Source organism: Puntigrus tetrazona, chromosome 11, assembly GCF_018831695.1.
Source record: "Puntigrus tetrazona isolate hp1 chromosome 11, ASM1883169v1, whole genome shotgun sequence".
NCBI lineage: Eukaryota > Metazoa > Chordata > Actinopteri > Cypriniformes > Cyprinidae > Puntigrus > Puntigrus tetrazona.
In genome coordinates, this window is record NC_056709.1 from 14,670,155 (window position 1) to 14,697,654 (window position 27,500).

The 27,500-nt window shown below is 36.4% G+C and overlaps 1 protein-coding gene across 1 annotated transcript in view; it reads left to right on the forward strand.

Moving 5' to 3' along the window:
* Positions 1–27,500, forward strand: part of wdr18 (WD repeat domain 18) — a 50,207-nt gene that overhangs the window by 7,771 nt on the left and 14,936 nt on the right. The window contains exons 4-7 of the mRNA XM_043252611.1: positions 1,444–1,585; positions 12,623–12,766; positions 17,452–17,516; positions 18,857–18,981. Of these exons, the coding sequence (XP_043108546.1) occupies positions 1,444–1,585; positions 12,623–12,766; positions 17,452–17,516; positions 18,857–18,981 (476 nt within the window). The remainder of the gene's footprint in view (positions 1–1,443; positions 1,586–12,622; positions 12,767–17,451; positions 17,517–18,856; positions 18,982–27,500) is intronic.

Genomic DNA, 27,500 nt, shown 5'->3' on the forward strand with positions numbered 1-27,500 from the left:
GGATCAGAAATGATCCTCAGTCTCCCAGACGTAAAACGCAGATGTGTATGACAGATGTTGTTTAAGACAGGTTGGCCCCTGAGCTCGCCCAGCGGTGCCGCGTCATGCAGCGGTGCTGACAGAATGGGGTTCAGTTCTGTCTCGTCTCCCTTTATCTGCCCTTGTGTTTCCATCTGGATCTCCTCTCCGCATCTCTCGTTCAGTTGTCTTTTTCTTGAGGCTGATCGTTTGGCCAGACATTAGCGGAGTGACTCGAGACTGTATTTTACTGTTAGTTCAATTTGCTGCCTTATTTCGTTGCAAACCTAAACGGAAAGTCAAAATAAACAGCTAGAAGTGAATAAGTCTAACTCTTCCTGAATAAATGAAGTAATATTAAGTTTAACACGGTTAATGTATTTCGATTAATGTATTCTTGAAGGTTTACTAATGTTGCTTCATATTTGATTGTGAGATTGCTATGTTAATTCATTAAATGCTGCAAAGTTGTTATTCTAGACATGCTTTTAGTCTTCCTTTGTAAACCGAGGAGATGTAAGAATAAGTGCAATTGATTTCCAACATTTTTTGAAAATATGATTGCAAATTTGCTTTGCATAACGTTAAAGTTAATTAGTTTTGAATGAATTATTCACATATATTATGTATAGAATGTATTATGCAATAAAAACGTCAGGAGCACGTATGAGACATAGATACATAATCCAATAACAGTGAGCATAAACCATCTGTAATTAATCCTTGCAATCATCTATATTTGATACAGATTTGATGCGTTCTTTTTTAAAAAATGATATACGTCTTTGTAATAAAAAATATTGATAATATTTGTGAATCATTCGTTTATAAATAATTATTATTGCTGCTATGGCATTTACATATTACATGATTGCATGGCTATTTTCATTGCATTTTAAAGTGAATCATTTGCATTGCTTCTTACTCATTGTTTGATATTTTTCCAGATGTTGACAACAAAGAAACAAAAAAAAAAAAAAAAAAAAAAAAAAAAATATATATATATATATATATATATATATATATATATATATATATATATATATATATATATATATATATATATATATATATATATATATATATTTATCAATCATCCTCTGCAGAAGAGCACAGTATAGGATGTGGTTTGATATCTAGAATCATTCAATCTTATAAACGAATACTTTCAAGGTCAAGGCCCAAGCTTGCCATTGATTTTTGCATAGAGAGAAAATGAGTATCAATCTTAATATTTCACTTACACCCAGTGTATTATATTTTAATACTTCACATTCATCAATTTTTAATTAACTCTTCCTCACACAAATAATATGTGATAGAATTGATGGCTCTCATGATTAATTATTGTTGTCCTGGGCGTGACGTTTATAATAAAGACTTCGTAACGAACAAAGTAATGAAAAATTGTGTTTTGCGTTTCAGCGTTGTTCAGTTGGATTCGTCCCGCACACCAGAACCACGTCACATTCTTTCCCGCCACTCTCTCCCCATCACCGACATCCACTGTGGCCTGATGGGACCGCAAGGCCGCGTTGCCACCGCGTCCCTGGATCAAACCGTTAAGGTGAGTTTTGCTCTTCTTGATGTAAATTACATGCATCACAAAATATATTTGAAAAGTTCATATGCAAGAGCAGATAATTCAATTTTGAACCGTTTACAAAATGGTTAAAATTCAGTTAAAGGGATGTTGATGTTGAACCAAAAAATGCTGATGTGTATCCGCTTGCCCCCATGGCATCCAAGATGTAGGTAACTTAGTAGAACGCAAGCAAAGATTTTTTTTTTTTTTTCAAAGATATATTGGAAGTCAATGGGACTTTGAAAGTCCAAAAAAAAATCAAACAAACACGGATAAAAGCAAATTAAACACTTTGAATTTAAGTATACTTATGTGCAAAGACACAAAATGATGTCTTCGCAAGAAACTGAACAGTTTTTTTACTTCTGTTCCAAACCTGTTCTGGGTGAACTATCCCTTTAATTCTCATTTAAGCTGCAGTTGGATTATTTTGCTTAGGTTGAAAAATAACTATAAAAAATACAGCTATCAAAATGTAAAAAAACACAATTATCCATTTTTTGCAAATAAACCTGTAACCTCACATTGAATTTTTCAGTGCAACATAAATGCATAAACTAATTTGTACACTTTATGCATACATAAAAAACAAAAATAGAAAAAAATAAATCAATAGATAACGCCATGTTGCGATATAACTGTTACCATGCCAACTTACTACTGTAAACAAAAGCTTGCATCACTTGCTCCTCCGAAGGATCGTTTGATTGCTCCGCTGTTTTGGACACTGATGAACTGATGACTGACATTAATGAACGCCACTACATACAAAAGCTGAAATAGTTTTAACTTGCTACAGTGTCTTGGAAACGTGGCACTCGTGTGCGACATGCTGCAAAATTCGTGAGACATGAGCACAACAGTCACACACATCCGTCTAAAAACTATATGGAAAACGGCACATTAGACTGGAAAAGTGAATTCTGCATGAATGGCCCCTTAAGTTAGAGCAGTTTTTTCAAAGAAAGACTGAATGATGGTGTGGACTGGTCAAACAAATCATTTTTTAACCCAGAAAGCCTTAATTTAATTGCAAAGCAAAGTTTTCCTAAATGTAATTGGTTGTTTTTTTTTTATTTTCGCGTAGTGTATAAATCAATCATAAATCAATAAATGCATAAAATATACGTGGCACTGTGCATCTAACATAGTTATAGTTGTTTAATACGTCTGTTTGTCCATTTATTGGTCCAAATAACATTTCTTGTAAATGCCAGACCACTTTAAAATGCATCTCCACATCCTTACGTTTCGCATGTGCCACCTACACACACCTTTGTATTTTTTTTTTCCTAATGCTTTATATGGGAAGCCTGTTTTATCTCCGCTAATTTAATATGCTGATGTCTTCATCGCTTCTGTCCAGTTTTTGAAAAATCACTTGAAAAGCATACATATTTATGAATTCATACTTCTCCGTCATAGGCACCTAAAGCTGTCCGACTTGTAATCCAGTTTGTAGCTTATTTAACTTGCTAAACTCGGGTCATGAATGGGGTACTTGGCTCGAGACGATGTGCTGTCTTTTCTTCCTCGTTGTATGTGGGGAAGATGCTCTTAAATTACTGTTTGCTGTGATGAGACCTTGGATTGTCATTCAGGGGAAGTTTGCATCCCATTTGCGCTTGTTCTTTGTTGAGGTGCGCTTTTTATAGGCCTTGTTAGGCATTTACAAGCCTCCTGTCTTCCAGCTAAAACACTTAAAACGGGGTAATTTTGTTTTAAACGGACAATAATGCACGCTTCCCCTTCCTCAAGTTCGAAACTTTACTGAAATGCGATTTTCCCGTTAATGAATGTGACATGGGGTCAGTAAGTGTCTGGCTGTAATGTAAACTGCATAAGCGGAAGGTCCATGTGCTTCTTTGAAGTTACGTCTAATGTGATGGACATTACGGGGAGGAACATACTGTTCCACCTGCTCTAGGAACAGAGATCCATACAATAATATGTTTTATGGCTCACACTAGTTTAAACCATATTAGGGTCGACTGATGAATGGTGATGAATGGTGATGACTGGCTAGTAAATAAAAATTTAAGGGATAGTTCACAATTCTGTCTGGGCTGGGCAATAGATCGCACGATATTTATGCGCATCTCGTCAATAAAGCCGGTTCTTTGATTAGCGATAAATCTCCATCACCTGTTTTCAAATGGAGCGACAGTTAACACACAGAGCCATAGATCTCCGTCAAGCTACGCAATATCGCATTCAGTTTCCGCGGGTGATTCATTTGCGATACTGAAACCGATACTGCCTAGCTTGAAGGCGATCTAATGAGTTTAAATGGGTTTGATGCTTCCCGGTCCCTGTTGAGTTCTGTAATATATTTTTATACTATATAAGGCAATGGGCATCAAACACCGTTTGGTTACCATCAATACAAACATTTCTTACGTGCAATGGTAATGCAGTACTTGATAATATCACTGAAACTACCTTTCTGAAATATTTGTTCCGTTTCATTAGACTTAAAGGTGCTGTACGTTTTTGAATCTTCTAAAGCCAAACAAAAATAACATGGTATGTTTGTTTGCAGACATTTAGGAAACATGTTGTGCATGCATAGCTGTTTCTCTGTAAAATATTGCTATAGCCAGTAATTCAACTCAGAAATGTGCGTTACAGTGCGGGACGTCTTTGTTTTGGCACAACCCATTTCAGCCACTAGCTGTCAATCTTACATACTGCACCTTTAGTTAGTGCTCAACTGATATACTACCAAGGTCGATATATTTGACATCTTTCAAATATCGGTATCGGCCGATTATATTTTTCTGTTTGGCTGATCTTTTCGAGTCTGGTCTTTAATTTTGTCAGTGGTGAGAACGGTAGCATTTTCATTTTGATTGTTTGCCTTCGCCGTTTAACATTTCTTTCGAATAGGGGAAAGATTTCTGTCTAATAATCAGAAGTAGGTATCCCAAACAGTACTGTAATGATTGCCTTTGTATTATTAGTAATATAAAGGCAAACATGATACTTCCCGTTTACCATCAGCATTCAGCAAAAGCGCTTTTATATCATTTAAGCAGATCTTTGAATGTCTGATTTACATTTCATTTCACAAACCTTTTAAAGCGAGATCTTATAAAGTGGGCCTTTATATCCTGCATGCTGTTGGCACCCTGCTCTCTAAGATATCGGCATCGGCTGTCGAAAAAAACAATATCCGTCAACTTAATCAGACTTACATCAGTTGATTACAGTCCACAGCAATTTATTTTGCAGTCCTGGGTAGACTGGGACATTCTGCGTACAGGTCTTTTTAATAATATTATCATATGTATTATATTGAAAGCAGTTGCGTAAACCATGCTGCGTTTTACAGTTTTATTTGATGAATAAAAAATTTGAATTTGCAAATAGATGTTATCTTTGTTAACAAACCACATATTCGAAATCCAAGCGGCTACATTTTTGCTTGCACAAAAAACAGTATTATTTATAAAATCTTTATTCATAATGCGCAGAGTGACACAGATGTTGAAACATTTGGAGATTGTATTACATTATATTTTGTTATATCTTAATTATGTAATGTATGTTAGCATTTAACTTGCACCATTCATTCCTTCAGTACCAAACAGGCATGAATCTAGAAGCCACCAAACATTTCAATGTTTTCTCTATTTATTCATGATGTCAAAACTGACCTTATCATCGTGATTATGTACCATTACACCCCTAGTGTGTATAACTATAGGATTTGCGTAACATAAGCATATGTAGTTATTTAATTACATTTATTACCTAAAATTTACTCAGAATCTGATTAATCAGTCCTTTATGGTAATTTATAGATAATTCAAGACCCACAGTGCTTCCAAACTATAAACTGCCTTTTTAGATCTAACTCCTGCATGAGAAACGGCAAACCAAAAGCATCAAAATATCAAAAGAGGCATCAGCAGCGGAGCCTCCCTCCAAGGTCATCCGGAGATCGCCTGGCGGACTCGCTTTGAGTGTTTTCTGTGTGATCATTGAAACTCGGTGCTGAATAATTTCCAGTCCGTTATTGATACACTGCAAAGAACTTATTTGATCTTTCATGGATCTCTGAGGCCGAGGAACACTCCGGCTCTCGTCGCTGATCTGCTCGTCACGTCTAACAATTTTCCGGTGTGATTCGGGATGAGACTTCATTCCCGTTATCGTTGACATTGCTTTGACAGGATTACGCCAATAATCAAGCCCATTATAAAGAAGCCACAGGCATGACTGATCTACAGGCTACATGCTCTGAGGATCTGTCATGAACGACTGGCTGCTTAGTCTTTGTTTAAACTGGAGGTGTGCCCGCGGCGCCACTGCACACAGGCGTTCAATGTCACACTGAGTGCACTCTCTCATTACCCACAATCCCCCATGGGGCTTTTGTAGGACCGGTTGTTGTCAGGACAGAGCTCTAGTGAGGAGAAATGGGTGAGCGAGGCGTGGGTGATAATAAAGGGGAGTTTACCTCGGGGTGACTCGCCCCTCTCTTTTTTCAGGTCCGTTTCCCAGATTGTTTTTGGGATGAACGTCCTGACAAAACATGCTCGTAGGTCTCGTATAATCAGCCTCGTTTCACGCTGTCCAAAGCCATTCGAACGCTGTGCCTTGCCGTCAGGGTCTCGGGGGCCAATCCATACCCAAATCGATCAACCCCCAGAAGGAGCCAGCGATTAAAAGAAAATTGTTTGTGGCGTCCGTGGGAATGCGGCTGGCGCTGCTTAATTGAGTGACATGTCCTGCATTTTGCTGTTTTGAATGATGCTTATGTCACGGGCTTCCCGTGTAGATATTGCCACGGCTGGTTTAAGGCTGATTTTTATCGGCTTGGCTCTGCTGTGGAAGATAGCAGCGGGTTGCGGTATTTTGACGTCAGGCAGCATTATTCTAGACAGCTGGATGCGGATGCGAGCGCATCCAAAAATGAGCGTAATACCCCCAACATTTATAAATAATAAATCACAATAAACATTTCTTCTGCCAAGTAGTATAGTTCATTAGTCTAATTGTAGACTGTCAGCAGTTGCCAAACAACTTGGTGCATTAATATAGAATTCATCTGATGTGCGGTCACAGGTTCATGGGATGCAAAATCAATTTTTTACATTGTTTTTTTGACATAGAGAAGACTGTTTTATCTGAAGAAATTGATTGTTGTTCGGCAAGGTTTCTTTAAATTGGATTGAGAATACAGATTTGAGTAGCATAGATTGAATAGAATAGAGTTATCCGCCTTTATTGTGTAATGAAGTCACAGATAAATTCAGTTGAACCAAAAATAACTACTTCATTTCGTCTTTTCTGTTTTAATTTTCTGTATTTAAAAAAGATAGGATTGTAATACGTGTACGGTTCAAAGACGCTAAGATGTGCGCATCACAAGAAATTCACAAAAGTGATTTTACTTCCATAGAAAGAACATTAAATGCAAGTAAAAAGTCACGTTAGTTTTTGGAGAATTAAATGTCAAAATTTGGTTGAAATAATGTTACGTTGTATCTAAGAATTTAAACCCCATGCTTATTCTGACTGATACATAATAAAATATATGAAAGATTAAGGAAGCGTATAAAATTTGTGTTTTAAATGAGTAAAAAAATCAATCTTTTAATTTGTCATAAAAACAATTTAAAGCAATATTACACTTACTGTTTTTTAGTTAAACCCTTTTTTCCATCTTTGACTGATATCGCTTTAACATGAAACAATTTAGATTGTTTTGACTCTAAACATTTATTAGCTGTATAAACGCAGAGTGTAAGTGAGCACCCCTTCCTGTTTTCTACTAGTTTAATGCAAAATAAACTTGAATGACCATCTCATGCTTCATGCAATTGCTCAGTGTTTCAGCCTTTGAAAGACGTCAGAACATGTCACAAGCATTTCTTTTTCCTCAGGCAGGCAGGTCATTTAGTTCCCTAGATAAATAAAAATGAGCATTTTGTGAAATATTAGATTATATATGCATCATATTTTGCTTTTCCTGGTAGTGATGTCTTAATTATTTAAATAAATCTGTTATAAAATAAATTAAGACAGCCACTGTGTAAATTAATATATTTCATCAATAAATAGATATGTTACATTTTTTATACTTGATTTAAAAACTTTGCAATTAGATAAAACCTTGTTTTAAGCATTGTTTTAAAACCGACTGTGTTGTATAATAGTGTGAGAATAGATGAGTCTGAAACGGCTCCATGAGTGCTGCCGAGCATTTTAAAAGACGGCTCAAGGCAGCAAGGTGCTGAGAGGACTTCAACTTTGTCATTTGCATTCAGTCCTTCCCATCTACCACTTTACTGGCCCGTGAACGACAGGGAAACCTTTCTGTTAGCTGTACCAAAGAGTTCTGAAGATCCCTTTTAAATTGGATTGAAGTGCAGCCAAAATCTCCTTGGAATGCGTTCAAATGCAATAGTCCTTCATTTGATTTTGGGATAGTTTCATTTGCACTTGAAGTAGTCTTGTTACCAACTTAGCTTTCATTAGTCTTTGTTCTCTTAGCTATTAGTGCGCCGATCTGTCCATCAGAGTTTTTATCATTAGCAAAAATAATTAAATTTATAAAGCTGAAATGTTAAGCTGTTTGTAAGTTTTTGACTCTCCTAAAGCAAAATGATAACATTTGTTTGCGGATATATAGGAATGTTTCTCTGTAAAATAATGCTATAGCTGAAATGTGTGTTTTCTATAAATTTACCTGGATGCACTTTTTAGCCAGGCATGAAATATGTACCAATAAGTACATATCATTGCAGTACATATTGAGTCAGTAAACAATCTCCTTTTCACTCAAATTTCAGATTATGTTCGTCAAAAAATTACTTGAAGAAAATCATGTGACTTCAAAACAATATTAATATGCTGAGATCTTTGAAAACTGATGCTTTTGAACATCCAGCTTCATATCTATGGGTTTTCAAATATGGTATGTTTGTTAGGTAGCTCATGGAGTGCAGAGATGTACATGGAAATGACACGGTTGCATCAACAAATGTTTTTTGTATCAGTTTTGATTTGTTAACACTGTCTGGTAGGTTTAGGTTGGATTTGGTGTAGGGCATATTTCTAACATGCTAGAGCAGTCCCTGGATATTTAACGTATTTAAAAACACAGCAATATCTATATCAACATAGCATACTTGTGCCAGGGTTTACATATTGAACCTGTGTTTTAATGCCGGTCAGGAGCATTTCTCTTTGAAACATGCGGAGACATGTGCTGTAAGGCACATTAAAATGATGTTGCACAAAAAGTGCACAGAGGCATTTACTTAGATACTGCACTTTTAATTTAACTATACTGACATTGAAACTCAAAAATGAAAATAAACTAGTGGATTTGTCAGAGCTGCTATTTCCCAGTCTCCTTGTGCAGCAGCCAAAACACAGCTCTTTCTTGTGGATTTTGTACAACAGCCTGAAATCATTATGTATTGTATCTATCTACTGAAAGAAAGAGATGGGGTGAAGCTTGTTGATCAGGTTCAATGTCAAAGCTTTTTTGCTTTCTAGTCAAATGTCTGAGTCCTGCCCTGGCTTCCTTCTCCATGTGAATGAAGTCGGGTTTATGAATTTCATATAGGTTTATATGAGGTCAGAAAACTGATTTCTGTCGGCCTTGAATACAGTTCGTCTTCATTATAATGGATAGTGGGTTGAGTTATGCAGTGTGTATGTATGTGTGTATATATATATCTATCCTAAAGGTATGTAAAATGCATAAGCTATGAAACATTCAGGAAAAATGGCATTGAAAATGCAGTCTTCACAGAATTTAAAGGCCAGTTTTTGAGTGTCAACCAGTAAATGGGTTTTTGTTTGTTTATGGGTTTTTTTTTTTTTTTAAGGCACTTTTTAATTAAACTCCTTTTTATGGCAGTGGAAGGCGGTGATTTTTCCGTGGTGGAGAAGCACAGACGTCACTTATGAGAGGCTGAACGTGTACTATAAAACTTCATCTCAAGCTACCATTAAACTAAAGTTTTTATTTTCTGATATTTGTCGTCTCCAGTCACTCCCTCCCATTTGTGCCCTGTCCTCTTTAGACAAAGTGGTCGCCATCAGATTGCCATCAATCAAGCTGATCATTTCGATGTTTAATCCGTCCCACTGTTGTTCATTAGTCATCTGAGCTCAATAGCTTCGGCTACAGTGGATTACGGCCTGTCAGTCATCGTAGATGAATTATTTCGTCTGTTGTTGTCGTGAGGGGATTCTGGGAGGTCACGTCGCACAAAGACATGGGCTTGTTAGTGCAAGAGGGATGGAGAGGTGTCTCCGTGTCAAACTGACAGACCGATCACTGCTGGGTGTTTAATGATGGTTAAAAACGTCTGACGGCTGCATGGATTGACAAACTAGACCAGAGTTCAGCACACACAAATGCACCGCCTGACCTTTGACCGGCGCATTGGACAACCTGATTTATGAAACGGTCAATTAATTTTGATGAACATCAAAATGACCTAAAATGACCTTTGCTCATGTTTAGAAGGAAGCTTTTATGTCCGTGGTTTCATAAGAGGGTTGTTTGCATCACTGGTACACTGTCTGGGTGTATTAATTGGTCGATTTATTTATTTTTTTTTATCTTTAAGAGACTATTCCAGTAGGCAAATTAAAGGAGTAGTTTATTTAAAAATAAAAATGTGTTTCGTTCTGTTAAACAAAAAAGCGATTATGTAGATTGATGGTAACCTAACAGTTGACGGTAGCCATTGACTTCCGTACTATGAAGAAAATAAAAATTATCGAGTTTGCCAGCTGTTTGGTTTTCAAAATATGTATATTTCAAACTGTTAATTTAGTATTATGTTGTGTTTATACATTTTTTTTCTTAATTTTCTTAATAATCAAGGTGCCAAGGTTTGTCATTTAACATTTTTATATTTTATTTCTATTTTCTTTCTACTTAAGTTACCCAAACAATAAAGGGTTTCAGTTTTAGCTTTGAGTAAATATTATGAAAAATCTAAATTCATAAGATAAATAAATCTTATCTAATTAAATTCATATTTTAAGATAAATTCATAAATTATTATTTCCTCCTTTATATTTTATAATTAATGCATTTAGAATTATTCTAATAATTGTAAATATGTAAGTGTAAATATGACAAATTTCTGAACATGTAATAACATTGTATATTATATTTTCTTATTATTATTATTATTATTATGTTTTGGTTGTTTTGTTATAATACAGTTATACTGTATTTTTTTTTAAATACAGTTGTTGTTTTTTTTTTTTGGTTGTTTTTTTTTATGAATAGCAGTATTATTATTATCAGAATATCAGCCACTTTAGATATCTCCATGTTTTTTCTAAAATGTGCATAAATTATAAAATGATTAAAATGGTATGGTTTCTGTTCTGCACGTCTTTTCTAATTCAGTGAAAGTGGCTATGCTATAATGGGCAGTTTCCTTTCACTCTTGACATTTTATGACTGGGTCACGGGCATTGATCCTTTTCAGCCAAAATTATTTTACGGTCAGTTTGTCTTCTTTATGATGGGGCATCCATCACGCCGGACTCGCGCGGGGAAGGGCGGCGGAGCTCCTCGGTTTAATTCTCGTTTCGCAAGCTCACATACAGTATGTTCTTGCTCACCAAGTGGAAAAACTTCCACTTCAACTTTATATTTCCATTGATTGAAGATCTTATAAAAAAAGCGGCTGTAAATTTGAGAATAATGGTTGTTCTCTCCTTACGAGCTTTGCAAGAATAGACCTTTCACTTGGACTGAAAGTTTGTGTTGTTGGCTCAGCAAACTCACTGCAGAGAACTAGAGCTTTCCAAAGCTGAGCTTCTGAGCTGTCTAATGTCCACTTCAGCACTTTCTCCGAGACGATAACACTGCATTACCCCTGAACCAATGAGAGGCCATCAGACTTTTTGGCAAATGTGCTACCATTAAGCTGGAAGTTGGAACAGGAGCGTGTAGATGCTGGAGAGGAGGCAGTCTTTGTGGATTTTATCATCCTGAGGGAAGCAGAGTCCTGACCTAGACAGAGTAACGATTACTGAGAAGTCTTTGTCTTTTTGTATTCGCTCTTATCTCTCTCCTCATTCTTTCCTCTGTCTGCCTCTCTTTGTGTCATTATTCATTTCTAGTTTAATCAATGTAAACGTCAAACAATCTAATGATTTTTTTTTTTCTCTCCACACATTAGTTTATTAAAAAAAGAAAAACATAAAGACTACATCTTTGCGCATGATTTCTGCAGGTTTCAAAAAAATCCTAATTGGTGCTCCAACAAATTAAGGCCTTAAAAGGTCTTAAATCAGAGCATGAAGTGCTAAATTCATTAGCAATTCACTCAAGGCTTTAAATATTGCATGCGCTATGAAAGACACGAATATCTTATTATATTTTGTTTTCCTTTCCAATGCTGTAACCTGAACATCTTTTAAATAGAGATGCTATTATTATGTAAATCGATGAAGTGAAGATGTGTTTTTTGAGAAATTCAATAAAATTCAATGACTTTAAGCTTAAAACAAGGGCGAATATCTGTCAATGGGGAATTAAAACTAGTTTTTCTTTTGAATTCATTATTTTTTCAGCCCATTAGAAGATATCTGTTCTTTTTATTAAATCATAAACTCTTAATTTTGATAAATTGCACATAGGGAAAATAACCCAAGAACATATCATATAACGTATTTTTGCTTCTCAAGCAGATGGATGACAATAAAAATACTGCCCAAGAACGTCAGTCATAGGGATTTTTGCCTAAATGGTGATTTTTAGATTTAATAATATAATGCAAGTACTGTACAGAATGATGTTTATTGTAAGATACAGTCAGCAGTTTTATTACTTGAAAACGCTTAACTGCTTTAAAACCATTTAATCAAAATTTAGTTGGATTGTCTAAAGATCGAACAACATATGAAACCATGTCGTGACCCGAAACCAGTTTTGGGTTATTAAAAGACTGTTGTTTTCATCTTGGACGGTTTTATTTTTCATTGACCAGCTGTGTTTCTTTCTTTCTTCTCACGTCACAGATCTGGGAAGTTTCCTCTGGGGAGATGCTGCTGTCCATCCTCTTCGACGTCGGCATCATGTCAGTGACCTTTGACCCCTGCGAGTATTTTCTGTTCTGCGGAGGCAGTGACGGCAATATTTTTCAGGTGTCTCTCTGCGGCACGGTAAGCACTTTACACGCCTGTATTTCACGATCCGATGAGATCTTCGCAGTAGAGTTTTTGTCGCAATTGTGGAGCTGTTTATGAGATGTTTAATTGGCCCGGTGGCTATGGACAAGCAGCCCGTTGTGATTTCATAAGCAACGACGCACCCTGCATTAGACGGAGAAGATTACAGTCATTTTAACTGGACTTCTGCTCGGCGGTGATTAGATATAAATAGTGTCGAGTCATTTTCCGTCAGATCTTCATTTCCTTTCTTTCACATAGTCCTCAGAGTAAACGTAGTCGATTTCAATTTCAGGTGCGAAACGTTTATATGCTGATCTCTGTGAACCTCTGTCCTGATCCTTCACATGTCTCCTCAGCACTGCTGAGAACTGAAATGAGCGAGTGTTTTTTTGATTTTTCTGGCGAGCTGTCTGTTTCAGTCCAGGTCAGGGCATCTTAGAGAAAACTCTCAGCGCTGCAAGGCAAAAATGAATGTGAAGCGAATGTGTTTCCTCGCATTCTCACCTCGCTTCACCTTTACGCTTCTCTCAAAGGGAATTTCAGATGAAACGTATGCAGGTGTCATGGCCATTGTCAGTTTCACTTAAAGCCCTTGTAGTTCTGCTGGATCATTGGAAGTAGGTTTTTTTCCCAGGAGGTGCCTTTGGCTTTGAGAAGATGTGAGGCTCACTCCTCGTAAACTTCTATTTGCGGAGTACATTGGTGTTGGAAATGTTGTGGCTTGTGGAAATTTTGATCTCATGTTGTTTTCCATACATTATGTTGGAGAAGTTTAGTAATACATTGGACACGAATGCATTTGACTTGCAATTGCAAATGCATAAATACTTGATCTTGATCTCAATATGTGGAATAGACGTTGAAAAAAAGTTACTATTGATAAACGAGGCATTAAACATTAAATGTTTATCACAAAACAGCGTTGTAGCTCTCTTTTATTATTTTTGTTGTCGAAATACTGCAGAAAAAAATAGCATCTAAGTCTCTTAAGTTCACGTTTGTAATCATGGTTATGTTTTGGAGAAAAAAAGGCCACTCTTCATGTGAAATTGATTATCTATATGTGACCCTGGAGCACAAAACCTAAAGTGTTACGGGTATATTTGTAAAAATAGCCAAAAACACATTGTATGGGTGAAAATAATTGTTTCTATTATGCCAAGATTTATTAGCATATTTTCACGTTCTTGTTCTAGCAGATAACTGATAAGTGATCGTTTTTTAAATTCTATAGTTTTGTCTGAAAAGTGTACCGTGAGAAAAATGCATGAGGATTTTGAGAATTATTATGCTAACCAAAAATGATCATGCACTATTAAACGCGTCATATCGACCAGTTTTTGTATTTGCGTTGCATTTCCACAGTTATTAACATTTGAGATATATTTTCATTCGTTTTTCTAGAATTAATACAACACATTTACATTGTCATAAATTCACAATGACTCTCCAAATCAAACAACATAAAAACGGTATATTATAATGATTTTAAAGGCATCTTAGCAGCCTGTTATTAATAAAGGCCAGTATCATCAAGGCTTGAAAGAGCGTGTTAAATGACAGAAAACTAGTCATGGCAGCTAAATGATGGACAATTTGACATTTTCCTCTCTTCCAGCTGAAATAATCAGTCTCTAGATGTTTTTTCCTCCTTTGTGACGTCAGCATACCCTTTTTTGCCATTAGAGCAAATGTGAAACGTAAAAATGATATTTGCTGTAGTTTTCATTCACCACTATAGAGGTTTACCCAGCTCTGTTCAGAGAATCCTGGAAACGAGAAGATCCATAGTTGCTGGAAGAACTCCCTCAAATGGAAAAAAGGAAGAGACGTTTGGAAGGACCAGCATTTTCTGGTCAGCACTTAATAAGATTTGTCTTATAGCTCTCACCATGTCATAAAGTATTCCTGAGCTCATATTGAGAAACTGCAAACCGAACAGGAGATGCTCGCGGCTGAATTTTTTATGAATAAACATGTTTCTTCTTGAGGCAGTGTTTTACGATTGAAGATTTCTTTCTTCTCTTTGTTTGTCTGAATGCATTTTTTTTTTAATTCGGCGTATGTGAGAGAGAGAGAGACAGCATGTGTCCCTGCATGTGTTTCTAAACGCTTTTAAACTGAGGTGAAACTGTGTGCGATTCATTCCCAATCTGTCCAGATGCATTCATCATCATTCTTAAACATTAATCAGGGCATTAATGAGCTGCTACTGACGTGCTCTCGGTTTTTCATTCTGCTCCTCGCGTCTGGAATCTCAGCCAGCCTTATTAGTCTACAGGGTTTCCTGATTTATTTATTTTTTCATGTTTCTAAAACCTTTCAAGATGTTCAAAGGCTATTCATTGATAGACTCTTATCTCTTTGACTTCTAAGGCTGGTTTTTACACTTAACGCTTTCGGTCTACTGTCTTAAAGTTGATTTCACAGGAAGATTAATTGGTGGGATATGAGAAATGTTACGGGGAGGCTTGGAACGTGGCGTCCTGACTCCTTTCCAAAACATCGGCCTCGATCTTTGCGTTCTGATTGGTCCAGACGTTTCCCTTTGAACAAAATACAATAACTTGCCAGTACAATTTGTGAGGGGGAAAAAATCCTCCTCTCAGGACTAGATGATATGCCTTTATGGTGTTCAGTGATTAGATTTCGTGTCGAAAATGATTGTTTATTATGCAGTCGTGACCTTAAGTGCTTCTCTTCTCAGTCCAGCAGTTTCTTTGACCTCTTCACCCTCTTGAAAGTGCTTCCTCAGCTCTGTTTCTTTCCCCTTGTTGTTCGGATTGTCTTGTCAGTGATGAACGAGGGTTGAATTTTGTCATATTTAGATAGAAAAAGGCTTTCTGACAGGAAAGCTTAGAACTCCCTGCCTGCTTGAAGACGAAAGACAGAAAGGGAAAATAAAAAGACGCAAAGAGAAGAATACAGAGCGGAGAAGTGTGTTACCGCTGAAGGTTTTTAAAATCTAATCCTGTCAAGGCTTTCTGACTCAGAAAGACATCTGTTTAACTTAAAAACCCTGGTTCTGAACAGCCCCGCTCTGTGCAAATGCTTTAATATAGCGGTTTAACTTCATTTAACTTTTTAAGATATATATGTTTGAGCAAATGCATTCTTACCAGCAGCAACACAATAAAATAAAAGCTTGCTAATTTGGGGTTCGAAAATGATAAATTCGCAAGAAAATTTAAATATTAGCATTTTTATTATACAGTAATTGCATACTAACTTTTTATTTTAAAATATAATAGTACTATCACACTCTATTTTGTAATTTATTTTATTTAAAAGTGCAAAACAAATTAATATAGAATTGAAGTTGAATTGATAATAATACTGATCAAATCAATATCAGATTATTAGTTAAGTTGTAGCCATGGTAACAAGGCCACAATTGAACTAAAACGAGGGAACGGATTAATAATAGTCATGAATGAAATGCTTTTGAAAATTATTTATTACACGCTATATACATTTTCTCTTTCTCACGTCTTGTGTAAGGATCTGGATGTTCCAAAAATATATTATGTGTGTGTGTGTGTGTGTGTGTGTGTGTGTGTGTGTGTGTGTGTGTGTATATGTTTTTAACGCTAATATTAATAAAAAACACTATTGATTACCAAGAACCAATAATAATATATAATAATTGAGCAACAAATCAGAATATTCAAATAATTTCTGATGGACCACGTGACACTAAAATCTAGAGTAATGATGCTGAAACAATAGGAATAAATTTGATTTAAAATACTGCATTGATGCTGTTTAAACTGCTCTTTTTTTTATCTTGTTGAGCATAACAGACAACCATTCTCATTGACACGCGTTCCTTGTGGAAGCTGTAGCAGCTCTTTATAAATGGATTTTGGTGCAGCGTTTGTCTACCGTGTTTTAACTGGCTTTGTTTAACAAGCCTCTTCGAGTAATTTTAACCACAGACCTCTCTTAAATCATTCATCAAAAAGTGCTATTCTAAAACGCCATTAGATATTCCAGAAGGAACTCATAGCTGAAAATTGCCAATTCTCTTCTGGGTTTCGCCGCTACAAACCGAGCAGCTCTATTGTTCGAATTCTAACAAGGTCTCTCAAAACTATTTCCCCCTCTTGATCGCATGGGTTTTATTTCCGGACCAGTGCGACGTCTGACTGTATTAATGTGCAAATCTAAATATGAAAGACACGCGTTTCCTTCCAGAATGGCCGGAGATCTCCTGCTGGCTTTAACTCTTCCTGTCATGTATAATTGATGCTCCTTATTGCCAGGCTTTAAAGAGGTGATGTAATGATTTGAGTCAGCAGTGGTCCGGTCCAGGCCACCGTACTTCTCCTACAGCCTCTTCCTTAATTAATGCCATTAAGTCAATCGATCAGACCGTTTAGGAGACAGTCGGGGCTAAATCCCATGGTACCTAATGGAGCTTGTGTGTGTGTACCAGAACGGTAAGCTAATTTGCTCTAGGCGGCGATCAACTGTAAGAATTTTTATAGTTTTTTTTTTTTTTTTTTTCCAGCTGGCCCAGTTGGCATAAAAGCATGTACGCGATCAATGAGCGTAAGATACAACTCTCACACTGACCCCAAACCAGCAGGCTGCCGTTATTGTCGTTTGTATCGTGCTCTCCACCTCGTTATAAATGTTTTCTTCTTTTTCTCTCTTTCTTTCCTGCTCGGCAGAGTTTAAGCCGGGATAAAACCTTCCAGACGGACGGCGACGGCAATCAGGTGTTCAAAGGACACAGGTGAGGTTTTTTTTTTTTTTTTTTTTTGTGACCCATGTGTCTGTCCTCGGTTATTACTTCAGGAAAAGACGTGCGTTTTTGTGCGGGAGCCCGAAGTTGAGTCGGCGGAAGGAAGAAAGGTGAAAGTTTCTGGCTTCTGCTCCGGAGCCGACTCATTGTGGATTAAACTCTTTCTTTCTGTGCTTTGTGCTGAAGCTCGGCCTGTGAAGCGGTGCAGGCGGGAGGTGTAATCACAGCCTCCGCTCGCGCTGGTGTTTTCAGGTTACACACAGCGAGAAACGCAGAATTGGCCGATGCTGGCGGCGGAAACGCTGTCATTTTGGCATCGCAGTGTAACAGACACGTGTTCATTTTTGTGACAACTTAATGCGGCTTCGACTTTATATCAGCCCGTGTACTCTATATTAAGGACTGTTCCATCTCCAAATGAAGTTTTTGCCATTAATCACTTAGCACCATGTCGTTCCAAACCCGTAAAAAAGCAATGCAAGTTATTTCGGATGAAAACCGAGAGGCTTGTAACTGTCCCGTTTGCTGAAGTGAATAAGGTCCATCTGCCATCAGTGATTCAACCTGAATTTTATAAAGCTAGGAGAATACTTTTTATACACAAAGAAAATAAAAATAACTTTTTTTTGAACATTTTTGTCTCCTCTGGGACTCTTAAATTGTGTTCGTAGGATGAACAGAACATTGTGTGTATATATATATATATATATATATATATATATATATATATATATATATATATATATATATATATATATATATATATATATATAAGCATTACAATAAATTCTACAATAATTTTTTTAACTTTTATGTATCAGTGAGTCTTGAAAAAATATAGAATGTTTATATGTATATATGTCTTAGAATAAATATATATTAATGACGAAAAAACAAAATGATGTTATTTATTAACATCATTAAAAATAGTTTCCACACAAATTTGCATGTTTATATATTTAGATTTTTTTTTTTAGATAATTATATTCATAAAAATAGTACACACATTAATTAATCAGATAATTTTATTTAGCATGTTTACGTTAACAAAAACACGTTAACTTTCTATTTTTTTTTTCAAAGAATCTTAAAACATACTGTGCTTTCCACAAAAATACACACAACTCTTCTTGAGCAAATCGGCATGTTTTAATGATTTCCGCTCCTCTCGCGTGATGAGTACAACATTCCTGGAGCGTGTCAGCTAACTCCCACGCCGTGATTTTTTTTTTTTTCTCTTTATTTTTTTTATGCACAGTATACGCTGTTATGTAGGCAGACTTATTAGCTGTAGCGCGCTCCTCTATAACGGTCTCTCTCCTCCCGGACAGGAATCTGGTGACATGTCTGTCCGTGTCCATGGACGGGACCCTCCTGTTGTCCGGCTCCAACGACGAGACTGTCAGGATGTGGGACATTCAGAGCAAGCAGTGCATATGGTCCTTCAACCACAAGGGTAAGCATCAAGCGCTCTCTCTCTCTCTCTCTCTCTCTCTCTCTCTCTCTCTCTCTTTCTCTCTTTCTCTCTTTCTCTCTTTCTCTGTGCATGATTCCCTTGTCTGCAGCCTAGATCTGCTGCGCGTACAATCACCTCTCAAGCATCCCAGCATCCTTCAGTGCTCAGCCAGGCTCGCTGACTCTTCCTTCCACTCTGGCAGCTCGACCAGTCTGCTCGTAGCCCATTCCAAATTGACGTGCCATCGGACACCTGCGTCTCTTTCAGTTCAGGTGTCTGATCTATCGTGCTTCGGCCGTGACTGGCTGGCAGGAGCGCGGGAATGATGGGATTGTGCAGAGATGGTGACACGGCGTGCTCTGTTTTGGTTCTGATCCGTGGATGCATTCTGTCAGCGCCGCTCGGGTTTGACAGTAGTTCACCCTCCAAGGATCACGAAACAACCTCATTTTCCTTTTTGGGTTCCCTGGGTTAGATGTTGCTCTTCTTTCTGTCAATTATGGACACTGTGCAAAAAAAAATGGAAAATGGGAAATTTCAGGACACTCAAGTAACCAATTTAAGCAATTTTAAAGGCAACAGGAAGTCACTGTTTGGCCCTGTTAGCTTTCTGTTGCTTTTTCTGGTCTTATTGTACACAGTTCACCAAGACACAGCATTTCTTTCAAATAAACAACAGCATTGCAAGAGGAATTTCTAATATTTGGTTAATCATTTTGGCTTTATTTAATTTATTATTTGTATTATTATTATTATTATTTATTTAACAAGTCAATGGCATGTAGAACTGTTTGAGAATTTTTTTTTATTTTATATTAACAAAACTGCTTCAATACTTTTTTCCCTTCCTGTAATATCATAATAATTTAAATGATAATAATCGTGAAAGAAGTTTAAGTTTTTAATTAGTCTATTTTTTCCTTCTTTGTTATGTTATCAAGGCAGGTGTATCACCCTGACAGTTTTGACTTTGTGTTCTGAAATTTCACAATAATTTTTTTAATTCTGAACAAGACATTAATTGTAGAACATGTTTATTCATTTAACTTGCATTTTTTTTTTTTTATGTTTAATATATTTTTAAATGAATAAATATGGGCGGAAAATGAACGTCATATCACAAAACTTTATGCTGATGCTACATTTTTCTATTTGAAGACCCGAAACAGCTGCTATAAAAAACTAAGGTAAGGCTTTATTTTACTGTTACACCAATTAGTTGCATATTAGCATGCATGTTACTAGAATATTCGCCATTTATTAGTGCTAATTTTTCTAAATCCGTAATCTTAAGAAAAACCTAAACTTAAAAACTATCTTAATAGCTATTAATAGGCAGCAAATGAAGAATTTATTGAGGGAATAGTCATAATAGTGTTACCTATTCTAAAGTGTTACCGAAAATAATACTAATGAACATAGTTATATAATTATAAAAGTACTAAATAAATTGATGTCATCTAAACATAAAATGGGCTGCAGATGCCATTTCATGTTGTCTGTATTTTCTTATATTTTACTTTTGTATTTAATTTTTAACTATAACAACCGAAAAGCTCTGAATCTTCATTCGTGATACTGTATTAATAACGCTCCTTCAGCACTCCAAATATCCTTCAGCCTTTGAATGAGTCAGTGTGAAGACCTTGGCAGTTCTGATGGACTACTGAATTCTCTCTCATTTTTCTCCCGTGAGGTGAAATCACTAATTAGCTCGCTTCACTCTTTCAACATACAGATGAGCTTTGGTCGTCCTGGGTTACGGGCAGGAGGATGAAAGAATTTTTCCATTAATTTCATTCCAGCAGACTCCAGAGAAACTTGCGTTGCCAGATTGCTTTGCACGGCCACCGGTCCTCAGCACGTTGTGTTATTTCCAGTATTGCTATTGAGCCGTTTCTCAACACAATTGCTCCGTGCTCTGCGCTTTTCTTTGCTTGATAAATTATTGTGTTAAAGAAGAAAAAATCTATTGCCGGAAAACTGAGGTAATTCGTCAGATGTGGAGGTGAAGGGCAAACGTTATTGCGATCTGAAAAATCAAGCTGATGAATTAGTTTTCGTTCTCGCCGGTGTTGCCCTGGTGGTCAATGAGGGCTAAAGGACCACAGATGTCAGGTCCCTTTGAGCAGGCAGGAGCTGTTTGAAGGCCACTGAGGGCTCTTGAATTGAACAAATTAGCACCGAATTATTGTGATAACCCCTAGCCTCTAGTTCATTATCCGTCCTCTCGACTTAAAGAAAGAGAGGGTGAGAAGAAGAGGGCGAACGAGTGAGCGGGGATGTGGGTTGAAGCAGATTTTGTTCGTGTGTTTTCAGATTGATTCGGGCTAAATTACCCCGTTGACTTTGAGGGCCTTTGATCAAATACCTGCTGTAATTAAACAGCTCTGAGAGGTTTAAAGGTTTTAGTTAATAACCAATGCGCTACGTGTCAGACTTGACTCCCTCATTCCAAGAATTTTGCGTTGTTAGAATTGCTTTTTCTGAGAAAAAAACTCTCTCAGTGGTTCAAAGATTTTGTGCAGTCTACCCAAATCCCTGCTAGGAATGGACCAGGATGGCCGACTCTACAGATACTTGCCCAACAGCCAGTAGCAGCGTTTCTTCTGTAAGAAATGTGTCCAATTGGGTGAGGCGATCCTTAAATCCAGCCCATTTATACATATTTGACCGCAAGACGGGTCATAAGGATCAATTTTTTGAAATTGAGATTAAAAGTTGAATAGATAAGCTCTCCATCGGTTTATGGTTTGTTAGGACAGGACAAAATGTGGCCAAGATACAACAATATGAATGATGATGTTTACTTGATATCCTGATGATTTTTGGCATAAAAGAATAATCGATAATTTTGACCCATAAAATGTATTGTTGGCTATTGTTACAAATACACAGGTGCTACTTATGACTGCTTTTTTGCTCCAGGGTCCACGTATGTCATATCTCACTGGGATTATAATGCTGTCTGACAAACAACAGCTGTAAAAGGTTTATCCATTAACCAGATATTTAAGTATTGATTACTAATGTAAATAAACTCGAAACATTGAATTAGGGCGTGTAGAATGAGGCGTTAATGTGTGCTTAATTAGCACTAATAAATGGCTATTATTGTAGTAATATGCATGCTAATAAGCAACTAATAGGTGTAACCGTAAAATAGTGTTTTACAGTCACCATGTACTGTAAAGACCGATAACAGATTATGTAAAAAAAAAAAAGTTAATATTGGTTACATTTTTTTATCATAATTATAAATTAATTTGAAACAGTTTTCAATTGCACCATTTATGGGTAAACCTGGTATTTAAGACGTGATAACAAATTATGTGAAAAAATTACATATTGGGTGGAAAAAAGTAACGGTCAAACAATTATTGTCCATCTCTGCTATTGTGCATGAATTTTAAACACTTTTCAGTGGCATTATTTATGGATAAACTGTTCAAGAACTAATAACCAGTTATGCATAAAAGATGTAATATTGATTAAATGCAAGGATAGGTGAGTTATCATCTATCTCTATCTCATGTGTATGAATTTGCAATACAAAATTTAAAAAGTCCAGTATTTAAGAAACAACTTTAAAATGTTAATGCAAATTAATAAAAGAATAGTGTGTGTATAATATACATTAGTCAACATTTGAAGTGGATCAAAAACCTTCCTCTATTAAAGACTTTGTCTTAAAACCCAAAACAAGGTTTGTCTTTAACAAATTTGATTAACTTTTTTGATCCACTTCAAATTGATGACTACTGTGTGTATATATATATACATATACACACAGTAGTCATATATATATATATGTCAAACCTAATTCTATACTGTATGAAATTAAAATGCTGATTTGAATGCTGTAAACCTGAAGTTTAACTGTAAAGCATTGCAAGAAACATGAAGTGTTAATATTGGTAGAAACGGTTCATTTCTAGTACTTTTAGCATTTGGTCCTAAATAGCATTTCTTTCAGTCTTGCACATCACAACTCTCTTCATTTGAGTTTGTGACAGAAATGCACTCTCCTGGGTCTGTTGACAACCAGGGCAGGGTGCAAGCTCGTCTCTTAACTTCACAAGGAGATGCGTGTCTGAGCGAAGTGGGTCCTGTGTACTCGCTGTAGCCGGACGAGGGGCAACGAATCTCTCCTCAAGGCTCTTGATCATGGAGGCAATTAAACCCAGTTTCACGCCTCATCCCCAGACGCAGCTGATACCCCCACTCCTCCTTTTATCTGTCTTCATTAAAGCCAGCAGGCGGCCTGTCAAATGACAGAGCGAAAAGAGAGCGACCCAAACAAACGCCGCAGCCAAAATGGCCAGAACTGAAGTGTCATTTACAGACATTTCGTGTTCAGGAGGCTGAAGGGCATAATTGTTCGGTTTACTTTATGTACAGCCTAATATTAAGTCCCTCTTAAGGAAGCTCAGAAATTGAAAAAGATACGGCTGAGACGCGTGGCTGAAAATATTGATATTTTATCCCGTATTGTACAATATCGGTATTTATCAATGTTCTTTTCCCATCAGTGTGGAAATGCTTTACACATTTTTTCGATCCATGAGAATAAATGTGAATGTAACTTCTTTGCTCGCAATTAAACTCTCTCTCTCTCTCTCTCTCTCTATATATATTTATATAAATTAAATATAAATTATTATATTTATAAATATATATATATATAATTTTTTTTTTTTTTTTTTTTTTTTTTTTTTTTTTTTTTTCTCTGTATTCTTTGATTTGATATTTAATGCGAAGTAATCGTCAAAATGGTGTTACAACAATAAGATGCTACACATAAAAGTGCAAAAATGTTCCTTAAAAGCAATTGTTATAATATTATATTGAGAAGCAGATTTTAGTAGATAATGGTCTTAATATTTCTGTCGTAGTTTCTTTAAGTTAAACTGAACTTTGATAATGCAAGATTTTTTATTTAACCTTTATTCTTGACCTTACTTTTTTGATGCAGTGTGTTAAGTCACAGGAGGAAATCGAAAGGGCTGCCGATTCGATCCCTGCAAGGAGCGAGCTGTGAGGCTCACTGTCGTGCCCTTGAGCGAGGCACTTTTCTCGGGATGCTCCGTTGGGTTTCTCCCTGTAATAAGTTAATGAGAATGTTCTGAGGCAAAAGTTACTCCAACAGATTCAGCTGGCCCTGGTGTTTTGACGTGATTTGTGACAAAGAGTTTCTGATGATATTGCTCTGTATACTCAGAAGAGACCTTGATTGGCTGACGGTTCCTGGGAATAAGAGTGCCCAGGGCTTTTTAGAAGTCTGCCAGGAAACAATGTTCTGATTACAAGCTACCAGGTTGAGTCGGGTAATTACTGGATTTGCCAAGCTTTTTGCCAGGTTAGTGGCTTCAATGAGTGTTCAATTGAAGTAGGTGAAGGCTGTGACATTTAATTGCTCACTTGCTGTTAGGTTGCACTGTTTTGCATAATGGAAACATATTACTTTGAATTAATATCACTTACAGAAGAGAATATTACAGCAAAATGTAGTGTCCTGCCGATAAATTGGTTTCAACCTCATTAAACAGTGCAAGCAATCTGTCAAACAACTTGACATGGCAATCCTAGCATATAAAGCTATTTGCTTATGACTCACATTTAAATATTGTGTGTTCATGATTTGGACAGCTTGGGTAATGCACTTTTTTTTTTTCTCTTCCACGTCCAACCACTGTCTGTTTTTTTTATACTGTGTACACACCAATTAAAAAAAGGATCTGTGATTTTGTTCATTTAAAGATTTTTGAAAGTGTCGCAGCTTTGACAGAAATATCAATATCACATACATTTTCTACTATATCATATATCATATATAGCACAACTGTACTCAACACGCTTAAAATGTTTCATAAGCAGCAAATCAGCATATAAGAATGATTTCTGAAGGATCATGTGACACCGGAGGGAGCGGTGATGCTGGAAATTCAGCTTTACTTCACGGGAATTAACATATTCAAATAGAAAACTGTTATTTTTAATTGTAATAATATTTTATAATATTAAGAAATTGTAGCATTAATAATGAAGCATTGGTTTATTGTTTTTGCACACATTTATGCATGCATGTATTTATTTACTTTTGCAACAATGGAAACATATATATATATATATATATATATATGTGTATATATATTTAGCCATCTATGTCTCTGGAGTGGTTGAATAGGGCATCTAAACATGTCTATGGTCTGCTCATCACTCCATGGAAGAGGAGGCGGAGTTAGCCGAGCTCATTAGCATTTAAAGCAACATGGACAAAAATAGCTTGATAAAAGACCTGTTTTTTTATTTACATTATCATTGAGACATTTTAAACGATGTATGTCATAAAGTAAATGTATGTTATTAAACCTGTGTAAAATGTCCCTTTTAACTTTTATAAATAAGGGTCTAAAAGGTTGCGGGCAAATATCAAATGACTGTAAGAGCCATAATATTTTGTCAAATGACACCACTTCGTTGGAAAAAGTAGTCTGAAAAGCAAGACCATTTTGAAAAGTTTTAGTTAGTTACTCCCCAGACATCGATTGATTAGTTCAAAAGTCATTGTGTCATGCAGAAGAGGTCAGGTTTTGTTGACCCCTGTGTTAATTACTCAGCACTGGCAATTAACTACTATTCATCTAATCTCTTAATCCCATCGGACTTAAAGACAAGAGCACTCTGAAAGAAAAGAGGGTTCAGACTGCTAAAAAAAACCCCAAATAGAGATGTCAGAACTGCTTCATTCTCCTGCTTGCTGGCCGTCTGACTGACACTGGATTATCAGATGGCATGGACTTTTTGTATTTTATTAGACACGGCCTCAAATTGAGTTCATGTTTCTTGACCTGGTGATATATATGTCTTGAATATATGTGGAACAGTTGTCTATTATAGACCAGATTAGTGCAAAAAAAAATATTCAAGCACCTGTCATTCTGATGCAGTTAGCTATAAAAGGAATACAGCGCTGTGGGGATGTATTTTACCCATCCGTTCGAATGAAATACAACATGAAACAAAGGCATATTTATTTGAATTTACTCATAAAAGGTCGTCTAACGCTAACACCCGTGTGAAAAACGTATGAAATATATCATGCTTTTTGATTGCAATACAAAATCTTACTTTTTGATAAATGCGCTCTGTATTTTTGTCTCTCTTTCCAGTGCAAACATATAAACATCTTTGAGTCAATATACGTTTAATTGATATGCAGATATGAAGTCTTGTTTTCTAAGAAACTGAACACAAAAAGTGAGTTTATGCTTAACGCAAAAACAAAGATCCGTCATCGGGGAATGAAAGCGTTTTCCCTTTGAATTAAGTTCATTTTCTAAACCCATCGGCAAATATTTGTTATTGTTTTATGCATAAACTCATTTCACGTGGTAGAAAACAACATTTCTCACGTCGGTTTGCTTCTCAACTAAAGGTGTTTTGATTCAAGAGTGTGCTGAGATCTGTGCTAGCAAATAAGACGAAAATACTTTTTTTGTGGTGTGATCGGTTCAAATCATTACATTTTAGTTGTTGAGAGCAGAGCTCTGGAAGTGTTTGATTATTCTGTTCAATTTATTCATTCATCTATCTTTCTTTTTATATTTACTTTCATAAAACCTGCAGAAACCCTGACAAAGGAGCATTTTGCTGATGGGAGTAATATGAATTTCATTAAAAAAAATCATATCGACTTATCATCAGTCTGTTAGATTGCGATACGCAATATTATCATGCTAAATTTTTTAATTATTTTTTTTTTTAGTTTCATTGGCATAAAGTGAACTCAATGTAAGGCTAAAAGCAGCCTAATGTTTTTAATATGACTTAATTTAATCAGGTAGCATCGGAAAAACTTTATTTTGGGGTGTATTAACCCTTTAATGGCTCATCACTCTGCTTCCCGCCGTTCTTTAGGTGTTATTTCCCTGCTTCTAACATGAAAAACTATCACTTTATTAATGGGAGATATTAAGGAGTCACCTCAAAGGGCTGCTATTGTAATGTGAAAAGTACCGTTCAAATCGGGTTTGGTCCAAAAGCAAGATTAAAGGAAAGAGCTCAAAGCTTTTGGGAGGAAGGAATCCTCTTGGACATTTGGCAGAATTACGGCCACAACTTTTTACATCCATTCCGGCCCGTTCCCTCCCGGGCGTCGTGATGCCAGGAGTCTCTGCAGTGCGCTGGCAGAGCCTGCATGTTACACACCTCTTTGCGCTTTCCCCCGTCGCTCCCGAGCGCCAAGTTATGTGACCCGAGAAGCCGGCACACACGATTTATGACCGCGTGTCGGAGTAGCCTGCACCATTAGTGTAATTCTAGGAGTGGAGCCAGTACCCCGTGAATCAATTGCCGTGATTGAGTGGGAGATAATTAGCCGGCCTTGATTGCCCACAACAAAGAATAATACTTTCGCCTAAGTACGCAGCACACAAACTACATTTCATGACTCAGTGGAGTTTAATTCTAGAGTGTTTATTGCTCCAGAACCTAGTAAGCTGCCTTTTAACACGGCG